The sequence below is a fragment of the Salvia splendens genome, chromosome 16, assembly GCF_004379255.2.
Source record: "Salvia splendens isolate huo1 chromosome 16, SspV2, whole genome shotgun sequence".
Taxonomy (NCBI): Eukaryota; Viridiplantae; Streptophyta; class Magnoliopsida; order Lamiales; family Lamiaceae; genus Salvia; species Salvia splendens.
In genome coordinates, this window is record NC_056047.1 from 4847768 (window position 1) to 4872184 (window position 24417).

The window sequence follows — 24417 nt, forward strand, 5'->3', positions numbered from 1 at the left end:
CCGAAATGGAAGGTCGACCATCCTCATCAAAACGGATGCTTTCTTCCAAGAATAAACCCTCAAAAATCAACCACATTTCGTCGTGCAGCCCTAATTTGCACCACATTTGCAACGTTTCTTGATTCAACCAAGGTTTTGTTTGGTGTGTGATTCACTGGTTTTGGCTTCCACGCTAAAAGGGAACACTCCGATTGCTGCTTCCTCCACCATCTCGATTTTAGGTACGTACCATTTGTTGAATCAGATTCAGACAAGCCCTTTTGTCTCAAATTACAAACATGGATCATAGTTGTACAATTTTTGTGTTTCAACTTTTGCATGTCTCAATGATCAATGATGTTTTCTTTCCTAATTGCATTTGAATTTACACCTTCTTGATAATTGTGAGGTTTACCATTTTTTTAGAAATTTGAGGCTTTGTTGACGAGATAGTTGATAGTATATGGTAATCAATTAAACAATTCGTTGATCACGTCGAATTCAATTTTCTCAATTTGAACAAATTGGGATAAAAATCATAATAGTACTATAGATTGCTCTGTTTTTACATGTGAAAATCTGTTATTAAAAACATATGCTGATAGATATGTGATTGTGTTTGAATCAGTCATTTGAGGACTTTCAATACTCGGATGAGCTATAGAATCCGAGCAAGCAAACGGAACCATTGAGGACGAGCACGTAAGAAACATGTCTGAATCCGAGCAGGCGAAAGGAACCATTGAGCCCAAGGTCATAAGAAATGCCTCTGAACCAGAGCAGGCGAAAGGAGCCACTGAGCACGAGCACGTTGGAAACACATCTGAACCCGAGCAGGAGAAAGGAACCATTGGACACGTTAGAAATGTGTCCGAATCCGAGGAAGAAGACAGCCAAATAGTCGAAGAAGCAAAGGCTCGACACCTTACACCATCGTCTTCTGCATCCTCCTCCTCCTCCTCCTCCTCCTCGTCTTCGTGTGCTTCATTGGAACATGATGTTCCCATTGCCAAATCCAAGTCCTATGGAGACCTGCAGCTCGGCCAAGCATCCGTTTCCATGCCCAATTGCCCTCCTCAGACACCGGAATGGAGCATGTCAAGCGTGTCCCCTATTGTCGGTCCAGAGGGGCACTTATCTCCTACAACATCCCCTCCGGTCCAAACCATGGGGCACCCTTCCGATTATGACCCTGCCCGGATCCCTGCCTCTGTGTTCTCTAGCAAACCAGTGAATGCCTCAGATTGGAGCGTGGCCTCAACCGACTCGTTGTTCAGCATACACGGTGGGAACACCAGCTTTGCCAAGGACCAGTTTAGGTCCGAGGAGCTTGCAAGATTGGAGGAGTCGAGCAACGGTCAATCATCCCTTTACGCCTCAGAAGCCAAGCCTAATGAAATATGCAGTCTCCCTATCAGCCTTCCTCCCCTCATGGAGGTGCCATCGCACGAAGAGGGAAGTGTAAAGTCGAGCAACGTCTCTAGCCTTGAAAAGGAGGATTCCATCACCTCGGGGACCATGAAAGGAGGTCGTCTCTCTAACGAGAGTGGCACCTCTTCTGCTTTCCCTGCGTGAGATAACAGTTCTTTTTCTTTCTTTTTTTATGTTTTCGCCTCGTGTTAGATGTGATTGATCATTGTTGAATTTTACGAGTTTTTCTCATTTTTTGACCTCAGATTGGATAGCGAAGGCGGAAGGGCTAGCTCGTTGGAGAAGGTTGAGGAGAAGCCGGAGGTGGAAGCACAGGATACTAATAGTACGAATCCGGAATCCACAAAGGGGAAATGGTTTTCGTGGTGCCCGTGTTTGTCTCGTTGCTGCTAACGATCATGATGTCCACGACCGATATACACATATATATGCACCCTTTTGAAAATAGTCCCCAATGATTGGTGATATCTGTTATTGGCGTCGCGTGCTCAACCGGATGCGTGCCTCGTATCTCGGCTGCTGATACACTGAGAGTTGGTTCTTCCTCTTGGCAGCAAGGCTTGATGAGTAGTTTGCTCTGTTGGAAGCAAGCTGCAGGGATGATGATCAAATGAAACTTTTGTGATTTGATGCTGTGATCTTATATTCAGATTTGAGAATCAACTAAGCTAAATCATAATGTATGTATGTATCCATATATGAAAATGTGGTATCTTATTTTGTGTACGTGTTTGCTCTCTCATTTCAATATCATGGCACTAAATCAGTACCTGGCTTTTAACCACTCTATCATTAGATCAACACACGCACAATGTCATTGTTTACACAGTGATCCCACAAGCAAGAAATGATTACAAAATAAATGGTTTGGGATCGGAGGAATATGATTGCATGTGTGTATCATTTTCCACCAATAAAATTTCCTACTATGTATTAGCTTGAAAAATACTACTAGTACTTAAAAGTTTTAGTTAGGTTTGGGATTTTGATTTTTGGGCATGTGCTTTTAATTGTTAAATAATTAATTGAACGCCATTTATTAGATGGAAATTGTGTGAATCAGTTGGACAAGCAGTTCCAAAGATGGAATTTGTGTTCACAACCAATAAATTAGGGTACTAAATTACTTTTATTAGTTATTAAAGATGATAAAAATAACATTAAATAATATTTTTATAGGTATATACCTCATTCTCAACTAGTAGTAACTAATTAATCATGATACCAATCCATAGAAAGAAATTATAGTGCGTCTTTTAAAGCGAATTTTCAACTTTGTTGTGCTAAATTCATGACATGATGTGTGAAATTGATTTTTGTTAGGCAGGTGATCCCCTCTCCCTTTCTCAATATAGGTGTGAGTTAATTTCTTATTACTATAATTTAAAGATTTATTTTTAATAGAAATATAATACAAATATGGTTGAGAAATTGCATATAAGATAAAAAAATTTATGGTGCACCTTTTTAGGAACTTAAAAGTTTGTATCATCTAAAGAATTGATAGGGCGTGAGACTTTCCCTCTAATAAAAAAAACTAAATGATGGAAAGAAAAGTAAAATATGGAGTAATAAAAAAAGAAACCTGCCTTTTACGAAAAGAAAATTCAAGAATTTTTATCATGGGTCCAAAATAGTAGACAATTTCACACGTTAAGTAAGAGAAAATAAAAAAGTTAGGCCCATTAAATCAAACTTCAACCCAAAAACCCCATTGAAAATTGGGTGTGGGGACGCGGCGGCGATTCTAGAGAGAGGCATTTTCGTATTATAAACATAAAAATTGCTAAAAATAACAACAAAATTTAGAAAATGCTAATTTACATATATTTCAATGTATTCTACATCCAAGTTTTATCACTATTAATTTTGTAAAGTGCCAATAACCTATTGTTCACTAATTGCTACGGAGGAGAGAGAGAGAGTGTTATTGTTGACGAGTGAACATTATTTAATAAAAATAACTAATTTCTAAAAATGAACATTATTTTTTTATTAATTTATTCTCTTTTTCACTTTAACATTAAAATTAAATAATGCAAAAAAGGGCATATTCTTTATTAGAGTTTAGGATGAAGAGAGTGTTATTTATCAAGAAAAAGAATGCGATGATCAAGGAGTTCAATCTCATCGAATAATAATAGTAGCATAGTTAATCGACTTATTTATCGATAGAAAAATTTTCATCTTTAGCATAACACACCTAAAAAGGCAATTATTTATCACGTCGTAATCTTTTGGAACAAAGAGATTCTATAATAGGCCATATAGTAATGACGTTTCAACCTCCCAAGAAGTTTTATTTTATAATAAAAATAGAAAAAGAATAATAAATAAATAGAATAATGAAAGTAGAATTGAAGAAGATTGATGAGGTGGAGTAATCACCAGTCCTACTTGTAGTCTCACCAGTCAATCTTTAAGACCAAAATTTTGTGGAATTTTATAATGTTAAAATTCACAAACATTGAATTCAATGCTCAGACAAAATGTGAACACCAAACCGTTTATTCCACAAAGAAAACCAGCCTACTGTTCGTCTCCCTCCCTCTCTAGATTCCATTTACATCTAGGGAAAAGCTACCTGCGAAATTAGGGTTTGAGCTTCCACACTCGTTCTTGAAAGAGGGCTACAGCAAGGGGTCCGGGCTGAACTCGGGCTTTTCGAGCCTCAGTAATGGGTCCTTCTCCTCCTGTGGCGAAATGGCGCCATCTCTGTTCCCCGTTGAACCTCTTGATTTTCGTTCTTGCTCTGTTTTCAGCTCGGTACGACGCCGTTTCCTCCTCCGATTCGGACAAATCTGCCCTCTTGGAGCTGAAGGCGTCGCTTTCGGACCCTCACGGACTGCTGAGCAGCTGGAATCCCCAAAGCCCGGATCACTGCTCGTGGGCCGGGCTCTCCTGCGATTCGGGCTCTCGGGTCGTGGCGTTGAACATTACTGGCGGAGGTAATTCTCTCTCTTGTGCTAGAATTTCTCGATTCCCACTGTATGGTTTCGGAAATAGGAGGCCTTGTTTGGGTAAAGTTCAAATCTTGGGTAAATTGTCTGCTGCTGTTGCTAAGCTTCGTGAACTCAGGATTTTGTCACTGCCTTTTAATGAATTGAGTGGTGAGATTCCTGTGGAGATTTGGGGTTTGGAGAAGCTCGAGGTTCTTGACCTCGAAGGGAACTTGATCTCGGGCTCGTTGCCTAGCCAGTTCAGTGGGTTGAGGAGCTTGAGGGTTCTTAACTTGGGGTTCAATCAGATCAATGGTGGTATACCGAGTTCGTTGTCCAATTGTTCGGGGCTCCAGATTGTTAATCTAGCTGGGAATCAAATTAACGGGTCGATTCCACAGTTTATTGGTGAATTTAGGGATTTTTGGGGGCTTTATTTGTCATACAATCTGCTCACTGGATTGATACCAGTTGAGATAGGAGACAATTGTGGGAAGCTCGAGCATTTGGATCTTTCGGGGAATTATTTGACTGATGGAATTCCAAAAACGATTGGGAACTGTCGGGGGTTGAAGACGCTGCTTCTGTACTCTAACCTGTTGGAGGATGAGATTCCGAGTCAGCTTGGTCAGTTGAGTGAGCTTGAAGTGCTGGACATCTCGAGGAACAGTTTTAGTGGTGCTATACCGAAGGAACTTGGTAACTGTACAAAGCTGTCTATCCTTGTGTTGTCGAACCTATGGGATCCTCTTCCAAATGTTTCGAGCTTAGGGGGTGGTTATTCATCGGATAAGTTGGCGTATACTACCGATGACTACAATTTTTATGAAGGTTCAATCCCGGTAGAGGTTACTAGCCTCTCAAATTTGAGGATGCTTTGGGCTCCTCGAGCAATTCTGCGAGGAGATTTCCCTGCTAACTGGGGCTCCTGCAGCAATTTGGAGCTGTTGAGTTTGCCTAATAACTTTTTCTCTGGAAAAATCTCAGATGGGCTTAGCAACTGCAAGAAGCTTCATTTTCTTGACCTGAGTTTGAACAAACTTAGTGGAGGGATCAACGACAAACTTCCCGTTCCTTGTATGACTTTCTTTGATATCAGTGGAAATTCGCTGTCGGGTCCTATCCCCGAATTTGAGTATGAAGAATGTCCTCCTATTCAATCCATAAATGTGGATGCTTTCGATGTGTATGATCCTTCATTGGCATATGTAACATATTTTGGATACAGAAATCAGATCGAAACTGCTTTGCCAGTGAATAGGATTGGTGCGAGTCTCTTGGTTATGCACAACTTTGGTTCTAACAACCTTAATGGCCCACTGCAGGCAATGCCCGTTTCATCTTCAAGATTAGGGAAGCAAACAGCTTATGCCTTTCTTGCTGGCGGAAACAATCTTACCGGAAGCTTTCTTGGAGCTTTCTCCGAGAAGTGTGATCTTGCTGGAGGTATAATCGTTAATGTCACAAACAACAGGTTGTTTGGTCAAGTTCCAGCAGATATCGCCGAGTTGTGCAAAACACTGACTGTGTTGGATGTTTCCAGTAATCAGATTTCTGGAAGTCTGCCTCCCACCATCGGAGACATGGCTTCATTGCGCGTTCTTGATGTAAGTCGGAATCTGTTGCAAGGTCCGGTTCCTGCCAGCCTTGGCCGGATAAAAGATCTCAGATTTCTTTCGTTGTCCGGAAATAAGCTTGATGGCCCCATACCTCCAAGCTTGGGGCAGCTGCAGTCTATTGAAGTTCTTGATCTATCATCGAATGTGTTATCCGGTGGAATTCCCGACGTGCTTGTGAAGCTGAGAAACTTGACAGTCCTTCTCCTCAACAATAATAGGCTATCTGGGCCGATCCCCCTCGGTATTGCAAGTGTATCTACCCTATCGGCGTTCAATGTGTCATTCAACGATTTGTCCGGGCCACTGCCTGTGCTCAGTAATGTGATCAAATGTGATAGCTTTGTTGGGAATCCTTCTCTACGTTGTTCTCCCTCCTCACCATCTGATCAACGAGGGGGCACAGGAGATGACGGCACGATTTCTCCTGCATCTCCAAGCCGGAAACGAGGGAAGGGTTCCCTCCGTTCTGTCGAAATTGCCTCTATAACATCGGCGACAGCCATTGTATCGGTGCTGATTGCTCTGGTTGTACTTTTCTTATACACGAGAAAGTGCAAGCCGAGGTCCAGAGTGAGTGGAACTGTTCGGAAGGAAGTAATCGTCTTCAACGAAATAGCAGTGCCTCTGACGTACGAGAATGTGGTCCGTGGCACGGGGGGCTTCAACACGAACAACTGCATCGGGAATGGTGGATTTGGAGCAACATTCAAAGCGGAGATCGCTCCCGGTGTCCTAGTGGCCATCAAACGGCTCGCCATCGGGCGTTTCCAAGCCATCCAGCAGTTTGATGCGGAGATCAAAACCCTAGCCCGGCTCCGACACCGGAACCTTGTCATGTTGATCGGGTATCACGCGAGCGAAACCGAGATGTTTCTTATATACAACTATCTGCCCGGTGGCAACCTAGAGAAGTTCATCCAGGAGAGGTCCAGTAGAGCCGTTGATTGGAGGGTGCTGCACAAGATCGCCCTCGATGTCGCCCACGCGCTCGCCTACCTGCACGACCAGTGCGTGCCCCGCGTCCTCCACCGCGACGTGAAGCCTAGCAACATCTTGCTGGATCAGGACCACAACGCATACCTCTCCGACTTCGGGCTTGCTCGGCTGCTCGGGACTTCGGAGACGCACGCGACGACCGGCGTGGCTGGGACGTTTGGGTACGTCGCGCCCGAGTATGCCATGACTTGCCGTGTCTCCGACAAGGCCGACGTCTACAGCTACGGGGTCGTGCTTCTCGAGCTGATTTCCGACAAGAAGGCGCTCGATCCGTCGTTCTCTTCCTACGGGAACGGGTTCAACATCGTTGCTTGGGCGTGCATGCTCTTGCGGCAAGGCCGGGCCAAGGAGCTGTTCACGGCCGGGTTGTGGGACGTGGGCCCGCACGACGATCTGGTCGAAATCCTCCACTTGGCCGTGGTGTGTACGGTTGAAACTCTGTCAAACCGGCCGACGATGAAGCAGGTGGTGCGGCGGTTGAAACAGCTTCAACCACCATCTTGTTAGAGGTGAAAGGTGAACACACACCATATTTGTAGAGGCTGCACATTACAGGATATAAGTGTGATCTTTTTATTTATTTATTTTGCTTTTTTTGAGGTGGTGTTAGTGTTGATATTGTAGGTAAACTGTAAATTGTAGAGTAGTTTTGCCCTAAATTTCTAAAAAAAAATGTTATTTTCGGTATGAAGACTTCAATCTCATTTTATATATTCTCTCAAACAATTTTGAATAAAACTGAACCACATATTATTGCATTTTTCCAAATGTAGAATCGTCATTTTCAAATAACATAGAGCATTTATAGTTCGTTTTTAGTTAATTTTAGAAAATTTAAATTTTAAAAATACCAATTAGATCACTTTTTTAAAATGAACTAAAAATGATGTCAATGTTATCTAAAAAAATGATCTTCGTGATTTGATTTAATTGTTCGGCAATAAAATTAAGTTTTGTGGACTCTTTATTTGAGAAGACAATACTACATCTTAGTCAACAAAAATAATCAAATACATATTTAAAATCAAAACCGAAAATAAAATTCTTACAAAACAAATTAAAAAGGGAGGAATTTGGAAAGAAGAAGAGTAGCATACAATGTCATCGAATTACAAAGCATTGATCGTTCTTCATCAGCTCTACTCATCAAGAGAGGGAAGAAAACAACACTCAATGCCGGAACTAAGCCTTCGCGTTACAAGAGAGGGAAAGGGTTAACTACGATGTGCTTCAAGGGGTGCTCGACGTTGCCCCCACCACCGTGCTTGATGAATTCAGCCGGCGTGAGGAACATGCCATGGCAAACGCACACTATCCTAACTTCCTCGCCTTTCTTATATCTGTACAAGAATCCCTCTATCTTGTGGCCGTTGGGTCCGTCTCCCTTGGTGGAGACGTAAGGCATTTCACACATCGGGTTCTTGCTAGGAGGAGGAGGCGGTGGCTTGGCGTCCCTATTGGACGCTGCCCGGGTTGGGGGTTCCTGCTCGCTCTGGTCTTGTGATGGCCGGCTCGTAGGGGGTGGGACGTCGGCCTTTTGGGTCCCTCCTGCAACAAGAGAAGTCCATATTTAGCACCAAAATGAAACCATGAAATCAAATTTAGATACCCTTTACTTTCTATTTATGCATTATACTCCGTATAATCTAAATTGACAAGAAACAATCACTAGATACAGCTTCAGAAAATGAGGAAAAACGCTTTCAATGCTGAAGTAGGCTTTCCAAATAGGGCAAAAACCATCTTGTGTGAAATCAATGCTAACCTACTCCTCTCTTTCAATAACTCAAGAACAAAGAAGAAATCTGATTTTGCCATCATGTTCATCAACTCAAAGCTATTGATCTCACAATCTAAGGGGCCGTTTGGTAGGGAGATAGATAAGAACACACAATTTAGGTAAATTTAGATAAGATAACTCGAGTTATCGACTCTAGCAAACGGACCCTTAAGTGTCGATGAATGCGTAGAGATGGATACAATGTGAGATAGGAAAGGAATGGACAATCTAATATGATAAGCTATACATATCTAGATAAATACCTATACATCCATAACACTTGCACAACCAACCAACTCCACCACAACAACAACTTGCATATTTATGAATCTAACCATCCACTATGAGCTCAACCTATGCATCAACAAAAGCTCCATCATACAATACACCAATCAACTCCATCACCAACAACTCTATGTAGAGACAAGCCATCCATCTCAACTCACCAAGTGTGCAAAACACTAAACTATACTCTTTATCTTTCCAAAAAAGGAAAACATAACTAACACAGATTCATAAGCAATCCATAATCAAGAACATAACTTTATCAACAAATTAGGAACTAATTAATCCAATTTCTCAAATAAGATAGTTACTAATTAGGAAGGATTTTAAAGATGATTAATTACCCTCAAAATCAAGATCGGAAATCCCAGAAGAGCCCTGTGATCCAATGGAGCCTTGCGAGGATGAGAGTTCATACCCATTATTACTACTACTCTCCTTGTGCTGCACTCTCACATTCCTCAGCTTCTCCATCCTCTTCTTCCTCGCCGCCATCCGCCTCATCGACTGGAACTCCTTCCGCCTCCGCCACTCCTCCTCCACCTCCGCCGGCAGCGACCGCGTCCTCGCCAGCGGCGCCTCCACGCGCCCGTCGTCGAACCCCAAATTCGAAATCGAAGACGAGCGCTTCAGCCTCTTCCGCATTGGGTCCACCCCGAATCTCCCATTCATCGACAGCCCCAAGCTCAGCTCCAGTTCCTCTTCTTCTTCCTCTTCTCCATCTCGACTGCAGCTCTGTTTCATAACAATTCCGCCGCAAAGACTGAACCTTTCTCGCTTCCCATCAGCGCAATCCATCGAAGAAATGGGGCCCACTTGCCGGAGCTAGCTGGTTTGGAAAATATCAAGAAAAAAATGCGTCAAATCTGAATGAAAGAAAACTGGAATTGTTCTACTATTTTGTTAAGTTATAGTAATAAAAACGTACGGAAGCGAAGCCACGGATTCTAGTAGCCGTTGACGTGGATTTGGGTGTTAGTTGCAGAGGAGAAACGGAGAGGAAGGCACGAGGAGGAGAGAGGGATTTGAGGACTCATGGGGAAGAGTGAAAAGACGAAAAGGGTATTGGTGGAGAAACGTGAGGGGGCCGGGAGACTGACACGTGTTGACAGGAGGAGGATTGCTTGCTTTTTCTTTAAATTATACCAATTTCTGCCGAATATATCGCGATATTCGACACGCTTGCTGGCAAAATCCAACTCATGTACAAAATCCCATTTTTTTAATTTCAATATATTTACATGCAAATTGCCTATTACTACTATATTATTACTAAAACGACCTTAATACTATACTTGATACTCCCTCCGTCTACGATTTAAAGAGCCCTCCGTGTTTTAAGAAATTATTGGACTTTGTGAAGAAAAGTAAAATGAGAATATGAGTAGAATGTGAGACCTATTTAAAATATTAATTTTATATTAGATTGTGAGTGTAAAAAATGGGTGGAATATGAGGTTTGCATAATAAAACTAGAATAAAGTAAATAGTTCTATAAATCGTGGATAAATCAAAATGGCAAAAGAATCCTTTAAATGGTGGACGAAGGGAGTAATTTTATAACAAAATATAAATATGTAAATGCTACTCCTAGTCACTTCTTATAGTAGAATACTCTGTTTTGTAAAAATAATCTTAATCTAAATTGAATATGCTATACCCAATATTATTGACTTATTGTAGTGATTCTTCTATTTTGTCTCGGTATATATCTAGATGGACAATTTTATAGTTTGCGCCTAAACTTTAAAGTTATAATTTAATCTGATTTTGATTTTAATACAAAATTAAAGACATAGAAAAGCTTGTATTCTCAATGAATATCGTATCAAAGGTATTTAGTCAAAATATTTGATTGGTGAAAATTTTGATTTACATGATGTGACAAATGATCATAGTAAATTTCTTACAATGAGAAGTTATCAGAGAAGAACATGTCTGTACGTGAAACAAAAATCAGAAATCACGTTTCAAATAATTCATTCAATTTAGACATGAAAAAATGGGTATCTTTTGAATGGGATAAGTAAAGTACAATATTAGTTTAATTGTTTTATTCATTTTGTGAATATTATATAGCCAGTTGAGACCACAAGTGGGGTGGATTTGAGTTCGACAACATATAGAATGACCACTTTCATATACTTTATTATTCTAGATTAATATTATATTATTATCAATTAATGTCTAACGTGGCAATGCTATTATAATGTTACCTTTTCATGTTTTGTTCTCATTTTATTTTCAGATGTTATTTGGTAATCTAAGACGTGCTTTACTATTTCAGCCAAATTTTGGAGGTTGATCATGTAAATTTAGTTTTATTTATTTATTCTATGTAATATTACTATTGTTAACTTTTACTTAGATGGTATATATGAAATCCGATTTCTACTCTAATAATAAAATTTTAGAAATGTAAAGAATATGAAATCCATTCAAAATCATAAAGATAGTTTTAAGGTTAGTCAGCTCTATTTCACATTTGCATAAAAAATTGGAATTCAATTGCATTTTAAATATTGTACATTTAATTATTAATGCAACATGACATTGAATATGGAGTGTATTAGGGATCTCAATTGATCGCTACACCATGTATTGTCTTTCAGATTAATTATTTTAAACCAAAGCAAAATAGTATTTTTATGCAAGTTGTTTACCTAGTGACCTTGATTAATTACCATAGAGAAATTGATCAAAAAATTAATTTGACTTCAACAATAAACATAAGCAACTTGCCCCCCACCTTTTGTGTGTGTATTTTTATTTATCCTTTTATTTTTCTAGCCACTTGCAAGCTAGGATATGTTTGTTGAGAATAATGATACATTATCTTGACTATACAAACCAAGTTGCTATAATTGATTATAAGAGCATCTCCAATGGCGAACGTCCGGTCGGACTTTCGCGACGGGCGATCGGGACGTCCGCCATTGTAACACATACAGTCGGATACGGACGTCCCATATGGACGTCGGATGTCCTTGGATATCCGCGCGACTGGCAGGGTGGACGTCCGCCATTGTGGCGTGGGTCGGACGTCCGCCGTGGACGTCCGAGTTATAATTTTTTTTATAAAAAAACTCTATATATACGGCTCGTTGAACTTCATTTGTGAATTTTATACGGGTGGACGTCCGCCATTGTATTCGTGTTGAAATTTTATTTCCGTAAACGTAAATTGTTTTATTTGTGAATTTGTGATTTTTTTTTTATTGCGGGAAGTCCTAGTGGGAAGGGCGATGGGAAGGGCGGATTGTGCAGGGGAAGTCCTAGTGACGTGTCAGTGAGATGGGAAGTCCTATTGACATAGCAGGAGGTGTTTTTGTGAAGTCCTAGTGGATGTACGAGTGAGACATCCGTGCATTGGAGATGCTCTAAGGGCTTCCCCCAGCTTTCTTTTATTTCAGTCAGATCCTAAAATACTATTCCATACTCTAGTACTATTATTTGTTGTTCTTAATTTTATTCATTATTTCTTTCTACAATTATTTAATTAATGGGAATTTATATTTGATCTAAATTTATGATTTTACCGTTAACTTTGCCCTATACGATGTTACTTATATTATTTTTATATAAATTTAAAGGTTATAGGTATATAAATACAAAAAACATTCATATAATTTGATTATAGATTCAAATTTTAGTATGACACTGATTTTAATTCCGAGGAACACCACAATTCAACCATTGTCCTCCTTCTCTGATTCGGCTATTATCACCCCTACCTTTAAGAAAGAAAAAAGAAGATTATATTTATAGCCCTTGAACGGAAAACGTAGTTATTTAACTAATAAAAGCGCACCTAGTCCATCTTTTTATATGTCAGTATCAAATCGATAAAAATGAATGTTATGTCAATTAAAGTACTATGCATACATAGAAAAACTTTGTGGTAATATCATAAGAAATGAAACGAAAACATACCCAAAATTTTAAATTTGTGTATAATTTACTGGCACGAGTAAGGGTTTTAATAGCTCTAAATTTGGTTAATCATATTTCGATTTAATAGATCACTAAATAAATAGGATACTCATTACTCATTGAACTACAAATCATATTCAAATAGAATCATGTAATTGGTCCAAAATATTTAAAGATATTGAAAAGCACCAAAAAAAGCGCAGTTGTAGGGGAGGGGGTAAGATGTAAAATGAATAAAATAGAAGGGCAAATGAAGAAAGAATCAATGCACCAAATCTGAAGTGGGCCCTCCATCAAAATTTTGAAGTCGCGCTGTTGGGTGTGAAACGAACCACGTGTCATGTTGTGGTGAAGACTGACAGCTAAGGACCATGCAAGTTGGTGAGGGCGACGCGTAGAGGAACCAAACCGCGCCAGCAAGATTACTACGTCATGCGACTTTCACGTGCGACTTGGCCGCTATAAAATTGAATCTTATCATTATTTTTCCATTATTCGCATAGCAAAAGTTCTCTTTATTTATACAAAGGTTCTCTTTATTTATACAACGACGTCAACGTCCTTCAGTCGTCGCCCCTTTTCAACTATCAGTGCATAGGTATTGGTCTAGCCATCAATTTCATTGCCAACTATAATTAGTACAATATGAACTATTATTTGGCGGATGAGATATATCCTATTTAGCCCATCTGTATGAAGACAATTAGAAGCGCAACAGACGAAAAGAAGATCTATTTTGCGGGTCGTCAGAAGACAGAGCACAATGATGTGGAGTGGGCATTTGGTGTGATCCAGGCTCGATGGGCGGCAGTGAAGGGTCCATCACGACTGTGGTATATTGACAACATTGCTGATATCATGTACGCTATATTATCATGCACAACATGATTGTCGAAGATGAAGGTCCAGCATTGACTGATTGGACCAATGATGATGTTGATGCAGCCGGTCCAAGCCACGGCGTGGCCACCGCCAATGTACGTATGTGGATACTTCATGAAGAGGCCGACCGAGCCCGTGCATTTGCCGACATGCGCCAACAAAAAGCCCATATTCGACTACAGAACGATATAATTGATGAGCTATGGATGCGGATGAGTCTTCGTTGATATTTATATGTAATTTGTTTAAACTTTTTTTTGTTGAAATGTATTTTTTTATTTTTTTATTTAATGAAATTATCATTGCACTTTCTCCGTCCGTATTCGTGTTGAAATTATAATTCCGTAAATTGTTTGATTTGGTGAATTTGTGAATTTTTATTATTGTGGACATCCTTGGGGACGTTCGTCATTGTGGAGTGTAATGTTCTTATGATGTGGCAGTGCAGTGAGATGTTCTTATGACGTGGCAGAATATGTTTTTGGGAAGTCCGTTGGGATGTCCGTCGGGACATCCGTCCCACTGTGAATGCTCTAAACATTTTGGTTTGCCCCGTTATTTAATTTTTCATAGGATTTAAAATTAAGTTAGTTTCTGAATAATTAATCTTTAGAAACCTTTATAGTACTTACTTCCTTGTTAACTTATTCATATTGTTTTTTTGAGATGTCTAAGATGAATGAGTATTTCATTTTCTATTATTCTCTCTTAATTTTTTATTTTTACTTTATTTCGTTCTTATTTTATTTATCTTCACTTAGTATTAAAATATCATTTTTTTTAAAATTACGTACCGTCTCATTTAGTAAATGACGGAGTAAGTAGCTTTTTTATCTACTAGAATTTGTATATGTGATTTCTTTTCTAGACTACTAGTATCTCTTTTTAGACAACAAATGATCTTGTAGCCATTATTGGACAATGCGATCTGAATATTTTTACAAATTAAAAGTCTAATAAATCGGTTATAGTATACAATTATAATGTGAAGTCAATAATATTCATAAATCATAAACATTTTTCTATATATTCTTGAAAAAATATCAGATAACGTTCAAAACTTGCAGTATTTCAAAGTAACAACTGCAAAAGTATCCACGTCATCTAGAACGTGGAATTGAAATTTTCTAACTATCCTCTGTCAGGAAAATTGTCAAAGTTAAAGAATTCACAAATTTAATACTAAATTAATAAATTAAAAAAAGAGAAAAAGAGAAAAATAATTAAATATTTTTAATAGAAAATAAAATTTATCTTATTAGAAATAATTTTTTTAATATAAATATAAAAAGCTAATTTTGATGGACGAAAAAAATGGAATTACATAACTAGTTTTCATGAAATGAAAAATGAAAAAACTATATTCTTGAACTATATTAACATGAAACATATATATAATATATTCATATACTACACATCTAAAGAAGAACGACCAACATAACATAAGATAAGATATAAAGAGAGTGGTTAATGTTGGTGACCTTGACCAATGGTCACGCGTTCAAGTCTATCAAGACACAGCTTTTAGAATTTGATGTTTATCTCCCAATAAAAATAAATATAAACTAGTACTATAAAAAAGAGACTAGTAAAAAATCAGCAACATTCACATAAAACACTGATCATAAAACCAATTTTCATTTTTCCCCAAAGATAAAGATATCATAGTCATTTCAAACTACATTCCTATAGGCTGCAAGTATCCCCTCTACTCTAGTCAAAATTCTGTTGCAAAAGAGGGCTAAAGGAGAGATTTAAAACTGATACTACTACACTTAATACCCATTCCGATAATCTAAGGTAAACCCCCTCTAATCTTAACTTTTGATATTGCTGCCAGGATTAACACACATTGATGTTCAGGCATCACACCTCTGTCAAAATTGCCCCCAACGTCCACGGATCTTATGCTGATGTAGTATTCTGTGTTGGGTTGGAACGATGACCGCCCCTCCCTCTTCCTTGCTGATAGCCATCTCCGCTGCGCCCACTGCTAAAGTGTCCACGGCCTCTTAAGCTATCGCTTCTGACATAGGTCTGGCAGCCATTATAATTTCCACGACTCCTGAAGCCATCGTTGCGATATCCTCCACGTGAAGGAGTAAATCGACCCCTCCCACCACCAACTGTGCAGAACCAACGTCAATGTCAGAAGAATGATTTTCTCAAAGAAAATAGTTTCCAGAATAAATGACTCAATCTAAAATTGAAGTCCGCATATTTCAAGGATTAGAGATGGTGAAAGTTAGGCTCCTACTAACCTCGGGTGGTTGTCCTTTTTATTTCCACAACAGCTTGGCGATCACCAATAGTTATCGGAGAAGCCTAATGAACAGAGGCAATTTTACAATAACGTAGACTATGAATATAGTTTAAAACATAATTTACGACAATCTATAAGAAAATATATCAACAAATTTTCAACAATTTTTGTTCAGCTCAAGGTCTACAGGGAGTTCTTTATGTTGACAATGGAGGCAAGCATCAGTACCATCTCACAAATGCAGCCACTCGCAGAAAAGTAGCATACAGCATAAGAAAATTAACGTCCCAACTGCTTCGTATCTCTTACATCAAAATAAAAATGCCATCACTCGTCTATTGACCAGAATGCCACTTCATCATATCAACCTATTAACTAATACACTGTAAGGGTGCCCATGAATAAATGTATAAACAAGGTACCGTGGAAAATATAAGGGGGCTTTGCCATTCATTTCAGTATTAGAAGCATATTGCTGAGTCCAAATTTCCTAACAGATTGGGTTTATGTTTTTCTAGAGTCAATAGAGATTGTTTCAACTCAAAGATCCCATCAAGTGACTGCATATCCTTTTAAATTAGCTTAATCCATGATAATGAGATACTAAGAATTACAAGATGGCCATGATGATGAGAGAACTTCTGAAAGGAGCAGCAAAGTCAGAGTGGCATTTCAGCATAAGAAAATGCTCCCAAGTTACTTTAAACAATACCAGATTGGTCACTCCCTCACAAGTCTTGGCTATGTCATATGGTCATGGCTAAGCGTAGAAGAAGAAACGAAAAAGGAAAGAGAAGGAGAGGACATAATTTGAAGATCACGTACCTTAATTGCACTTTGCATGGAGCTAAACTCTTGAAATTCAACAAAGCCGAAACAGAAACCTTGTTGTAGCTAGAGGAGATGTAGAGTCAATATCAATATAATATTCGAGTTGAAGAATGCAGAGCAACTAGCATTAATACTAACCTTGTTACCCCTGACTTGGACCCCATGTGGCTTAATAGCTCCGAATTTCTGAAATTCAGATTCAAGCTGAGAAGCTGTAACACTTAGAGGCAAATTGCGGATATATACGGAGTGGCCCTCAACTGTAAGAAATAACAAACAAAAAGCATATAAGCTGCTGCAGAGATAAGGAGGGGTCATGAACAGACAATATTTTGTCGACATCCCTAACCTATCATCACATCTTAGAGAAGGTTTTGCTTTTTTCTTATGCTAATAATTTAAGTCAAGTTTGTCAGTGCTCAGTCATTCATCTAATATGAAAAATACCAGATAAAAAAGAATACCTTCGTCCTGAGTATCTCGACTTTCCAATGCATTGGTGGGTGCAGCAGGACTTGAAGATTCAGGAGCAGGATGCTCTGCTGTGTTGACTGGCTGCTTCTCTTTTTTTGCTAAAACTACTTTTGATGTGTTAGTAGGAACATAAACTTTGATAGAACCCTTTTTTGTCTGCGAACTAACAATAGAAGCATATGATTTTTTTGGAGCATCCTCCTGGGGTGAGCAAGGAAGTGATTCTGCAGCCTCCAGTACACGATTCTCATTCACACGAGGGTCAGCTTCTGCCATTTCATCAGTATCATTAACGGCATTCCCATCATAACCCCCATTAACCACTTCATCATCAACTACCACTTCATTAATTACTTCACCATCAACTACCCCCTCATTAATCACTTCACCATCAACTACCCGCTCATTAATCACTTCACCATCAACTACCACCTCATTAGTCACGTCATCATCAATGACCCCCTCAATATTCTCAACTTGAGGCACTAAGGAAGACGCATGGTTGGTACGGGGGGATTCAACAACTTCAGCAGGTTCTAAGGAACAAATGAACACGATGATAAAGCAAAGACAAATCAATTGATAATCATGAAAAACAAAAGAAACAATTATAAAGCCAACCTGCATTTGGCTCCAAAGAATTTGACGGTGTCTCTTGAACTCCAATGTCCACCACCGGAACCATATCTGATCCATTTACATCTACATACCTAAAAATATCATTTAAAACATAGTATCCTTTGTCTTGAGGAGCAAGAAAAAAGGTTTGCGTGAATTTCCTTCTTAGGCTGTCCTTTCCGGTCAAGCAGCCAGTCACTAGGACAATTACTCCATCCTTATAAGAATCCTGTGCATCAGCAGTCTTTATCTCTGCCTTGTAGTTCTTGTAGTTCAAGGAGCATATTTTATCATTGATTCCCTGGTATAACAAGAAAACAGACGATTGTTTATATAATTTGAATAAAATCTGTGAGATAAACTTAAGTAGGTTGACTTCTTCACGTGAAATAAGACTGATAGTAGTCCAAATGGACACTAATTAACTTTAAACTGTATATATATGTATATTAGCTAAAAGTTCCAGTTCTCTATGATTTTTCTATTATTATAGCCAATGTTTCTAAAATTATACTTGGACTGAAAAGCAAAATCATAGCCAACTTTTATGCCGGTCAAAATAAACTGATGAGGTTTCCGTTCCGTGTAGATCTAATGTAATTATATATCATGATCATCATCAATATATGTTCAAGAAATTTAACCCCAAATATCAAACAATCACACATACAGACAGTGCGTCCTGATGACCGTGGCCAATGGCGTATGGCAACCACAATGATAATTTTCACTTCCAAAGGGAAGAAAAATAGCTGTTTGAAAATAAAACATGAAAACTTTTGTTCTCCACATTATGCTATTATAGAAAACTAATGATTAAATCGAAAAGGAAAGAAGAAAGGCTAATCGAAAGAACACTATTGCCAACCTGAACTTGAAGAGGTTCCTTTACATTTGGAAAAGTGGGTTTGTCATGATTATTATTATAGGGTGAGAGAGAGGGAGGCCATTTGAATTGATGCCCAAATTCTAATCTAGCATTATTTCAATATTCCAGGAACAGATTAGGCATCAGAACTGAAGACAACAAAACAAGCATGGAAAAAAATATTTGGAATTCGCGTTCTGGTAATAGCAGTAGTCTGCGAGTCTGTGGCAGACTAGGTACTGTTTGATTTTCCTGGGTTTTTTAGTTAATATTGATGATGAGTAATTGATATAAAATGTACGTTGCAATAACATTAGTTAATGTCAATCAACATCATAAATTAGCTATACATTCACATAACTGGTCAAAGTATGGCTAAAGTAACAATTAATAGAATACTTGGTGTCAACAAAAATTTGATTAATTATAGCTATTGCCTATTGGCCTATATAATACACACACCCACACCCACATATAACTTTGGAGAAATTTACAATTGTAATATACCTTGGGGAGATCTTAGCTACAAGTATATTGGGTTATTTTTTCAAAAAATTAAAGCACGACCTTAGTAGCAGCTGCTTACCAGTTTACCTAAAACTTTTACTTTTTGATCTTTAAATATTACAAAAAGCAACACAGATGAATATGCATGTTCGATTTGATCAGCCATCGAAGGACCTAATCAGCAACGGAATTCTTTGATAGGTGTAGATGTAACCATAGTCATGGCTAGAGTGACTAGTGACTATTTAGTGAAATGATTGAGGGAGGACCATAGAGGTCAGGGTTAGGTTTTGCTATTAGAATTTGAAATTCTATCACTGAATGGAAAAAATTGATTCAGGGGAAAGATGGGATGGATCATGGAGGAAAGGGAGTCAGTTGTGGTTGCAACTCCTGCAGCCAATGACAGGATACAGCTATATACAAGTAGCAGAAGCAGGAGTCAGTCTTGGAATGAGGGCTTGATGTACCAATAGGCAACATTTAAAAGGCTCGTGCATGCTTGCACATTGATCCAGAGTTCGTGTTATTTTTCAAGTAACCCTATATACGTCATCACAATACAACATGGATAAAAGACGCTCATAATAAAGAAAGACTCAACCAAGTCCTGTGGACTCATCGCATATAAAAATGCATAAGTTAACACTATTAAGATGTTTGTATGTCGACATATTAGTTTTCTTGATGTTGAGACTTCAATCTTTCAACAATGAAGAGATCACTCCATCTCGGTTTTGGTCTCGCTCTTATTTAGCGAGTCTTCCCTATCCCTTCATACTACCAACTATATGTCACCTAATCTAAAATTTGAAGCAAAAGCATGCTTTGATGATCCTGTGCCCACCTCCCACTCAAAAGGAAGACAAAAAACATGGCCTAGTTAATAAATATAATTCCATAATAACGCTCAATGTACATTTATATTTGGATGGCATATACAAAGATGAGTTGAAACATATTATTGCATGACAGGTGTCACACTCCTCGCACCCCAAGAAAAGTATCCCATATAAATTTCAGAAAATGTAAAATAAAAGAGGAAATGTATTAATATTAGTAGTATATTAACAATGGAAATAATCACTTTAAGGATAATAAAGTATTCTGTAAAATTGTCATACTCACTTTCATCGTTGTCACAGTGGTCATATGGCCATCAGGCTCTGGTCTACTCAGTAAACTTGTATCATGGTAAAATCTGAAGACCAATTCAGGAGAGTGGTGGAGAATATGGTAATACTGATCCACAAAAGCATTTCCAATCACTTGAGCACTTGGAGTTGGGGGAGGACTCACACTTTGCGCAGCCATTCCTGCCAGAAGCTGGAGTCAATCTTAACATGTATTTGGAGTTTTGGACTCTTTCACACACAAAGTGGGAAAATAGAAGAATAAGAAAGGGAAGTCTGAGACAACTCCTATCTGGCTTTTAATTAATATGAAATCAACATCTTACGAGTTAGCTAATCAGACATTAGAGCCTACAAATGCTGAAATAGAATCATTTGCCATTAGTTGACTTACTATAGGCTGTTACATTTTGCTACAAGTGATTTGTGCAAGAAATATTTCCATGTTTTTTTTAAAATTTCTAAAACAAAGAACGGTGGTCCAATATAGCCATACTGTTTTTGAAATCAAGAAGCCCATCAAATAAAAGATTAACAACCACAAAGACCTAACTACCCACCAGGACAAATATAAACCCAAATCGCAATGATAAAATGAGCATAAATCGTCAATAATTACTGGCTGCGGTAACATATAAACACAAACGTCCTAATCATCTAGCAAAACAAATAAATCATAAGAACAAGGAAAATTGAGATAAACCATTTTAATATTTAATAACAATGAATAGTAGACACTTTTGAAAACTTCCAACAAACACATAATGATTAATCTTCAGAATTTAGTAAAAATATTCCATCGTATGCATCAATATTTGCACAAAACTCCAAATCCCACAATGGAAACAAAACCCTCAGTTTTTCCTTATTCCATCAGAAAATCTAACCATTAAAGTAATCTGATAAACACATTAGCAGAATTATGAGGGTGGCAAATGAAGAAATTAATAATCTCTTGGTTCCTAAAAAAGCACATATTTCCAATAATTTAAAAGACAGAAGTAAATGATTCATATATATCCCCCTTTATTCTGAAAAAGCAGACAAATACAGCAAATAAACAGCATTCTCGAAAACAGTAGTTCGAATAAACAAAATCAGTACAGGGTTACTGAGAATAATTGGAATTTTTGGGGGAGGGCCAGAAGGCAGGATTGGGTGTGGGTGGGCGACTGAATGCGTGTGTTAGAGAGAGAGTGATGGATAGATGGGTGTTTGTGTTTGTGCGTGCCAGATGAGCAAAAGTGAGCAACTGTGTGTATATATAGACAGAGGCCAGAGGGAAAGATTTTCGACGAAAGCGAGGGGAAACCCAGTAGCCTGGAACAGCTAGGCAATGACTTAATGCTTATCTGTTAAAATTCAAATAACATGACCGTTGTCCATTTAAAAGTAAAACTAATCCACAGAAAGCCACGATCCCTTTTTTATGCTCAATTTACGAGATGATTTAACCGTTATCAGTGAAATTATTTTAATAATATTGGGAATTCACCCCAATCTAGTAGTACATCTACCATTATTGTTGATACGAATGAAACATAAGAGTCAATCAAAAATTAAATTCCTTAGCAGCGAACCATATTCAATCTAAATGAAGCAAAAGTTCACAAGCTGATACATATCACCACAATTTCAAGGGAGTTTTTAGCATTCACCCACTGTGTATATAGTATTCCCTCCATCAAGCCATAGTAGAGGCGTTTCTTTTGGGCACGAAGATTAATGAATAGGTGTTTAGTGAGTTGAGTGGAAAGAAAATAAAGTAGGAGATAATAAAGTAGATAAGTGAATAGATAATAAAGGAGATGAGTGAAGAGATAATGAAGTAGATAAGTGAAGAGATATGAACAAAGAATCAAATAGATAATTGAAGAGAGCACAAAGAAGAAGAGACAACAAAGTAAGGGAGATTAAATGTGTAGAATTTTGCGATAAAGAGGAATGCCTCAATTACAGTGGGGTGACCAAAAAATGAATATGACTCGGCTAAAGAGGACAGAGGGAGTACAAGGTTTACCAATATATCACTCCTAGTACAAGCATATGACAATTCTATAGGGATGTCTTCTCAGCTATAAATAATCCTTTAGGCAAACGTAGTAGCTCTGACTCTACCTGGAATAAGACTCGCAGTAGACCAATGATTCTAACATAACTCGAGAATGAAAGAGGAACTGAATGAAACATTATCACAGGGGTGAAATATGTCAACACGTTTGGTTTTTGGTACTACCCCATTGAGCTTCAAGGAGCAAGCAGCTCACTTCAGAAAAATAGTACTGGCCACGTTTTGTGTAAACTCACACCTTGAATAATCCTCGTCAAAGTATTCGTAATTTCTTGAGCACTAATGCACAGTGATGTACACAAAAGGTTTCAATAAACCTAAAACCCATTAAAACAAAGAGGTAGAAGCAAAAAAGCCTCAGCACTCTTAAAACAACATTAAAAACCAAAAGGCCAAGTGTTGAGATAATGCTACACCACTGATGAGCGGCACAAAACCAGTTTCAACCAGATACCCCAACCATGAATCAGTAAACATTAGTCTATAACAACTACAAACAATTAAAAGGATCAACTTATCCCAAAAACCCTAATCAGTTTGTGCATCAGCCTATAAACCCACACAATGCCTAAAAATGCAGCCTATTAAGCAACAATGTTGATATAAACCCCCAAAACCCCAACAATGCAAACTAACCTATTATCAGTTCTTCACTAATTCTACCATCAGATCTGGCCGTGACGGGATTCGATACTACCCCGGAATCAAAAGCCGCCGCAAAATGTGGGAATCGTCAGCAATCTATTCACACAATCACACATTTGCCATCATTTAAAGCCGGAGAGAAAATAGCGTCGAGTACATCACTGATCACGCTTAACTAGGAAAAGCAGTAAAACACGTAGATAGCGGTGTCGACATGATCAACTTGATTGAATGCGATTGAGTACCTGATCAATTGGATGTGGAGAGAGAAAGAGAGAGATCTACGCGATCGTGAACAAAGAGAAACAGAAGAATCCAGCAGAGTTGGAAAACTACTCGCTGCTAAAGCATATAATTTGTGCTCAATTAAACGTTTATACATATTTTTGCATAGTGACGAAAAATTAAAATTGTTTAATCCACAAAGATTAAGCTGGATGGACTAGAAAAGGTTAATCAATTATTTCAACTAGCTGGATATTTTTTTAGATTACGAAATAAAATGTGATCTCTTATTGTGCCAATGATTGGTTATATATTCCCTCCGTCCCCAAAGAATATAGGGTTGGCATGTGTTCTAATGTAAAATTGGTAAAGTAAGAGAGATGTAGAGAAAAAAAAGTAAATAAAGCATTGTTAGTAGAAAATAAGTTCAACCTCATTAGGGAGAAAAGACTTTCCAAAATTAGAAAGTGCATATTTTTGTGAGAAGAACTATATCGCAGAGAGAAAATAGATTAGGGAGAAATATTTTTTTATTCCATCCATTGCTTAATCATGGAAGATTATTACAATTTCTACGATTGATATATTACTATACCAACTAAACTATTCCACTCCACTCATCCCTTAAAAATAGAAATTCTTTTTTTAGCCCGTCCCCTAAAATTAAAAACTTTATTTTGTGAAATTCATGGGATTCATTTATCACTAATACACTTTCTCTCCATTTCTATGGCATTTCAAAAATTCTTATTTATACTAATAATTATTAATAGATCAAAGTAAAATATGTGTTCTTTAAAAATACAATTATAATAAATTAGGTATTTTTAAAGAAAATATAGTTTAGTTTGACCTATTACAATGGTATAAAAGATAAATGTAAGATAAATAAAATTAGAAATCAACCAAAGAACAAAATGGCATAGATTTAAAAACGT

The 24417-nt window shown here is 37.9% G+C and overlaps 4 protein-coding genes across 7 annotated transcripts; 2 read left to right on the top strand and 2 right to left on the bottom strand.

Annotated features, from left to right (window-relative positions):
* The first annotated feature begins 40 nt into the window (after positions 1–40).
* Positions 41–2136, top strand: LOC121771291 (cell wall protein RBR3-like). The gene is made up of 3 exons (XM_042168072.1): positions 41–221; positions 608–1550; positions 1656–2136. The coding sequence occupies exons 2-3, from the start codon at positions 691–693 to the stop codon at positions 1801–1803; spliced, it is 1008 nt and encodes a 335-aa protein (XP_042024006.1). The 5' UTR covers positions 41–221; positions 608–690; the 3' UTR covers positions 1804–2136.
* A 1722-nt stretch (positions 2137–3858) lies between these two features.
* Positions 3859–7655, top strand: LOC121771700 (LRR receptor-like serine/threonine-protein kinase RPK2). The gene has a single exon (XM_042168552.1). The coding sequence runs from the start codon at positions 4088–4090 to the stop codon at positions 7469–7471; it is 3384 nt and encodes a 1127-aa protein (XP_042024486.1). The 5' UTR covers positions 3859–4087; the 3' UTR covers positions 7472–7655.
* Positions 7656–7953: 298 nt separating this feature from the next.
* LOC121772423 (ninja-family protein AFP3-like) lies at positions 7954–10078 on the bottom strand. Of its 3 annotated transcripts, none has more exons than XM_042169528.1 (3): positions 9958–10078; positions 9374–9858; positions 7954–8512 (listed from the first exon to the last, which is right to left on the bottom strand). In XM_042169528.1, exons 2-3 carry the CDS (start codon positions 9825–9827, stop codon positions 8160–8162), a joined length of 807 nt encoding a protein of 268 aa, XP_042025462.1. In that variant the 5' UTR covers positions 9828–9858; positions 9958–10078; the 3' UTR covers positions 7954–8159. The 3 variants fall into 3 exon arrangements, with proteins under 3 accessions (XP_042025462.1, XP_042025464.1, XP_042025463.1); XM_042169530.1 differs by having other exon boundaries at positions 9374–9854; positions 9958–10070; XM_042169529.1 differs by having other exon boundaries at positions 9374–10063.
* Positions 10079–15463: 5385 nt separating this feature from the next.
* Positions 15464–23722, bottom strand: LOC121770593 (nuclear transport factor 2-like). 2 transcript variants are annotated; one of them, XM_042167339.1, is made up of 9 exons: positions 23500–23722; positions 23246–23350; positions 20534–20721; positions 18034–18331; positions 17403–17948; positions 17077–17198; positions 16933–17001; positions 16106–16169; positions 15464–15970 (listed from the first exon to the last, which is right to left on the bottom strand). In XM_042167339.1, exons 3-9 carry the CDS (start codon positions 20717–20719, stop codon positions 15750–15752), a joined length of 1506 nt encoding a protein of 501 aa, XP_042023273.1. In that variant the 5' UTR covers positions 20720–20721; positions 23246–23350; positions 23500–23722; the 3' UTR covers positions 15464–15749. The 2 variants fall into 2 exon arrangements, with proteins under 2 accessions (XP_042023273.1, XP_042023272.1); XM_042167338.1 differs by lacking the exon at positions 23246–23350.
* Between the last annotated feature and the right edge of the window lie 695 nt (positions 23723–24417).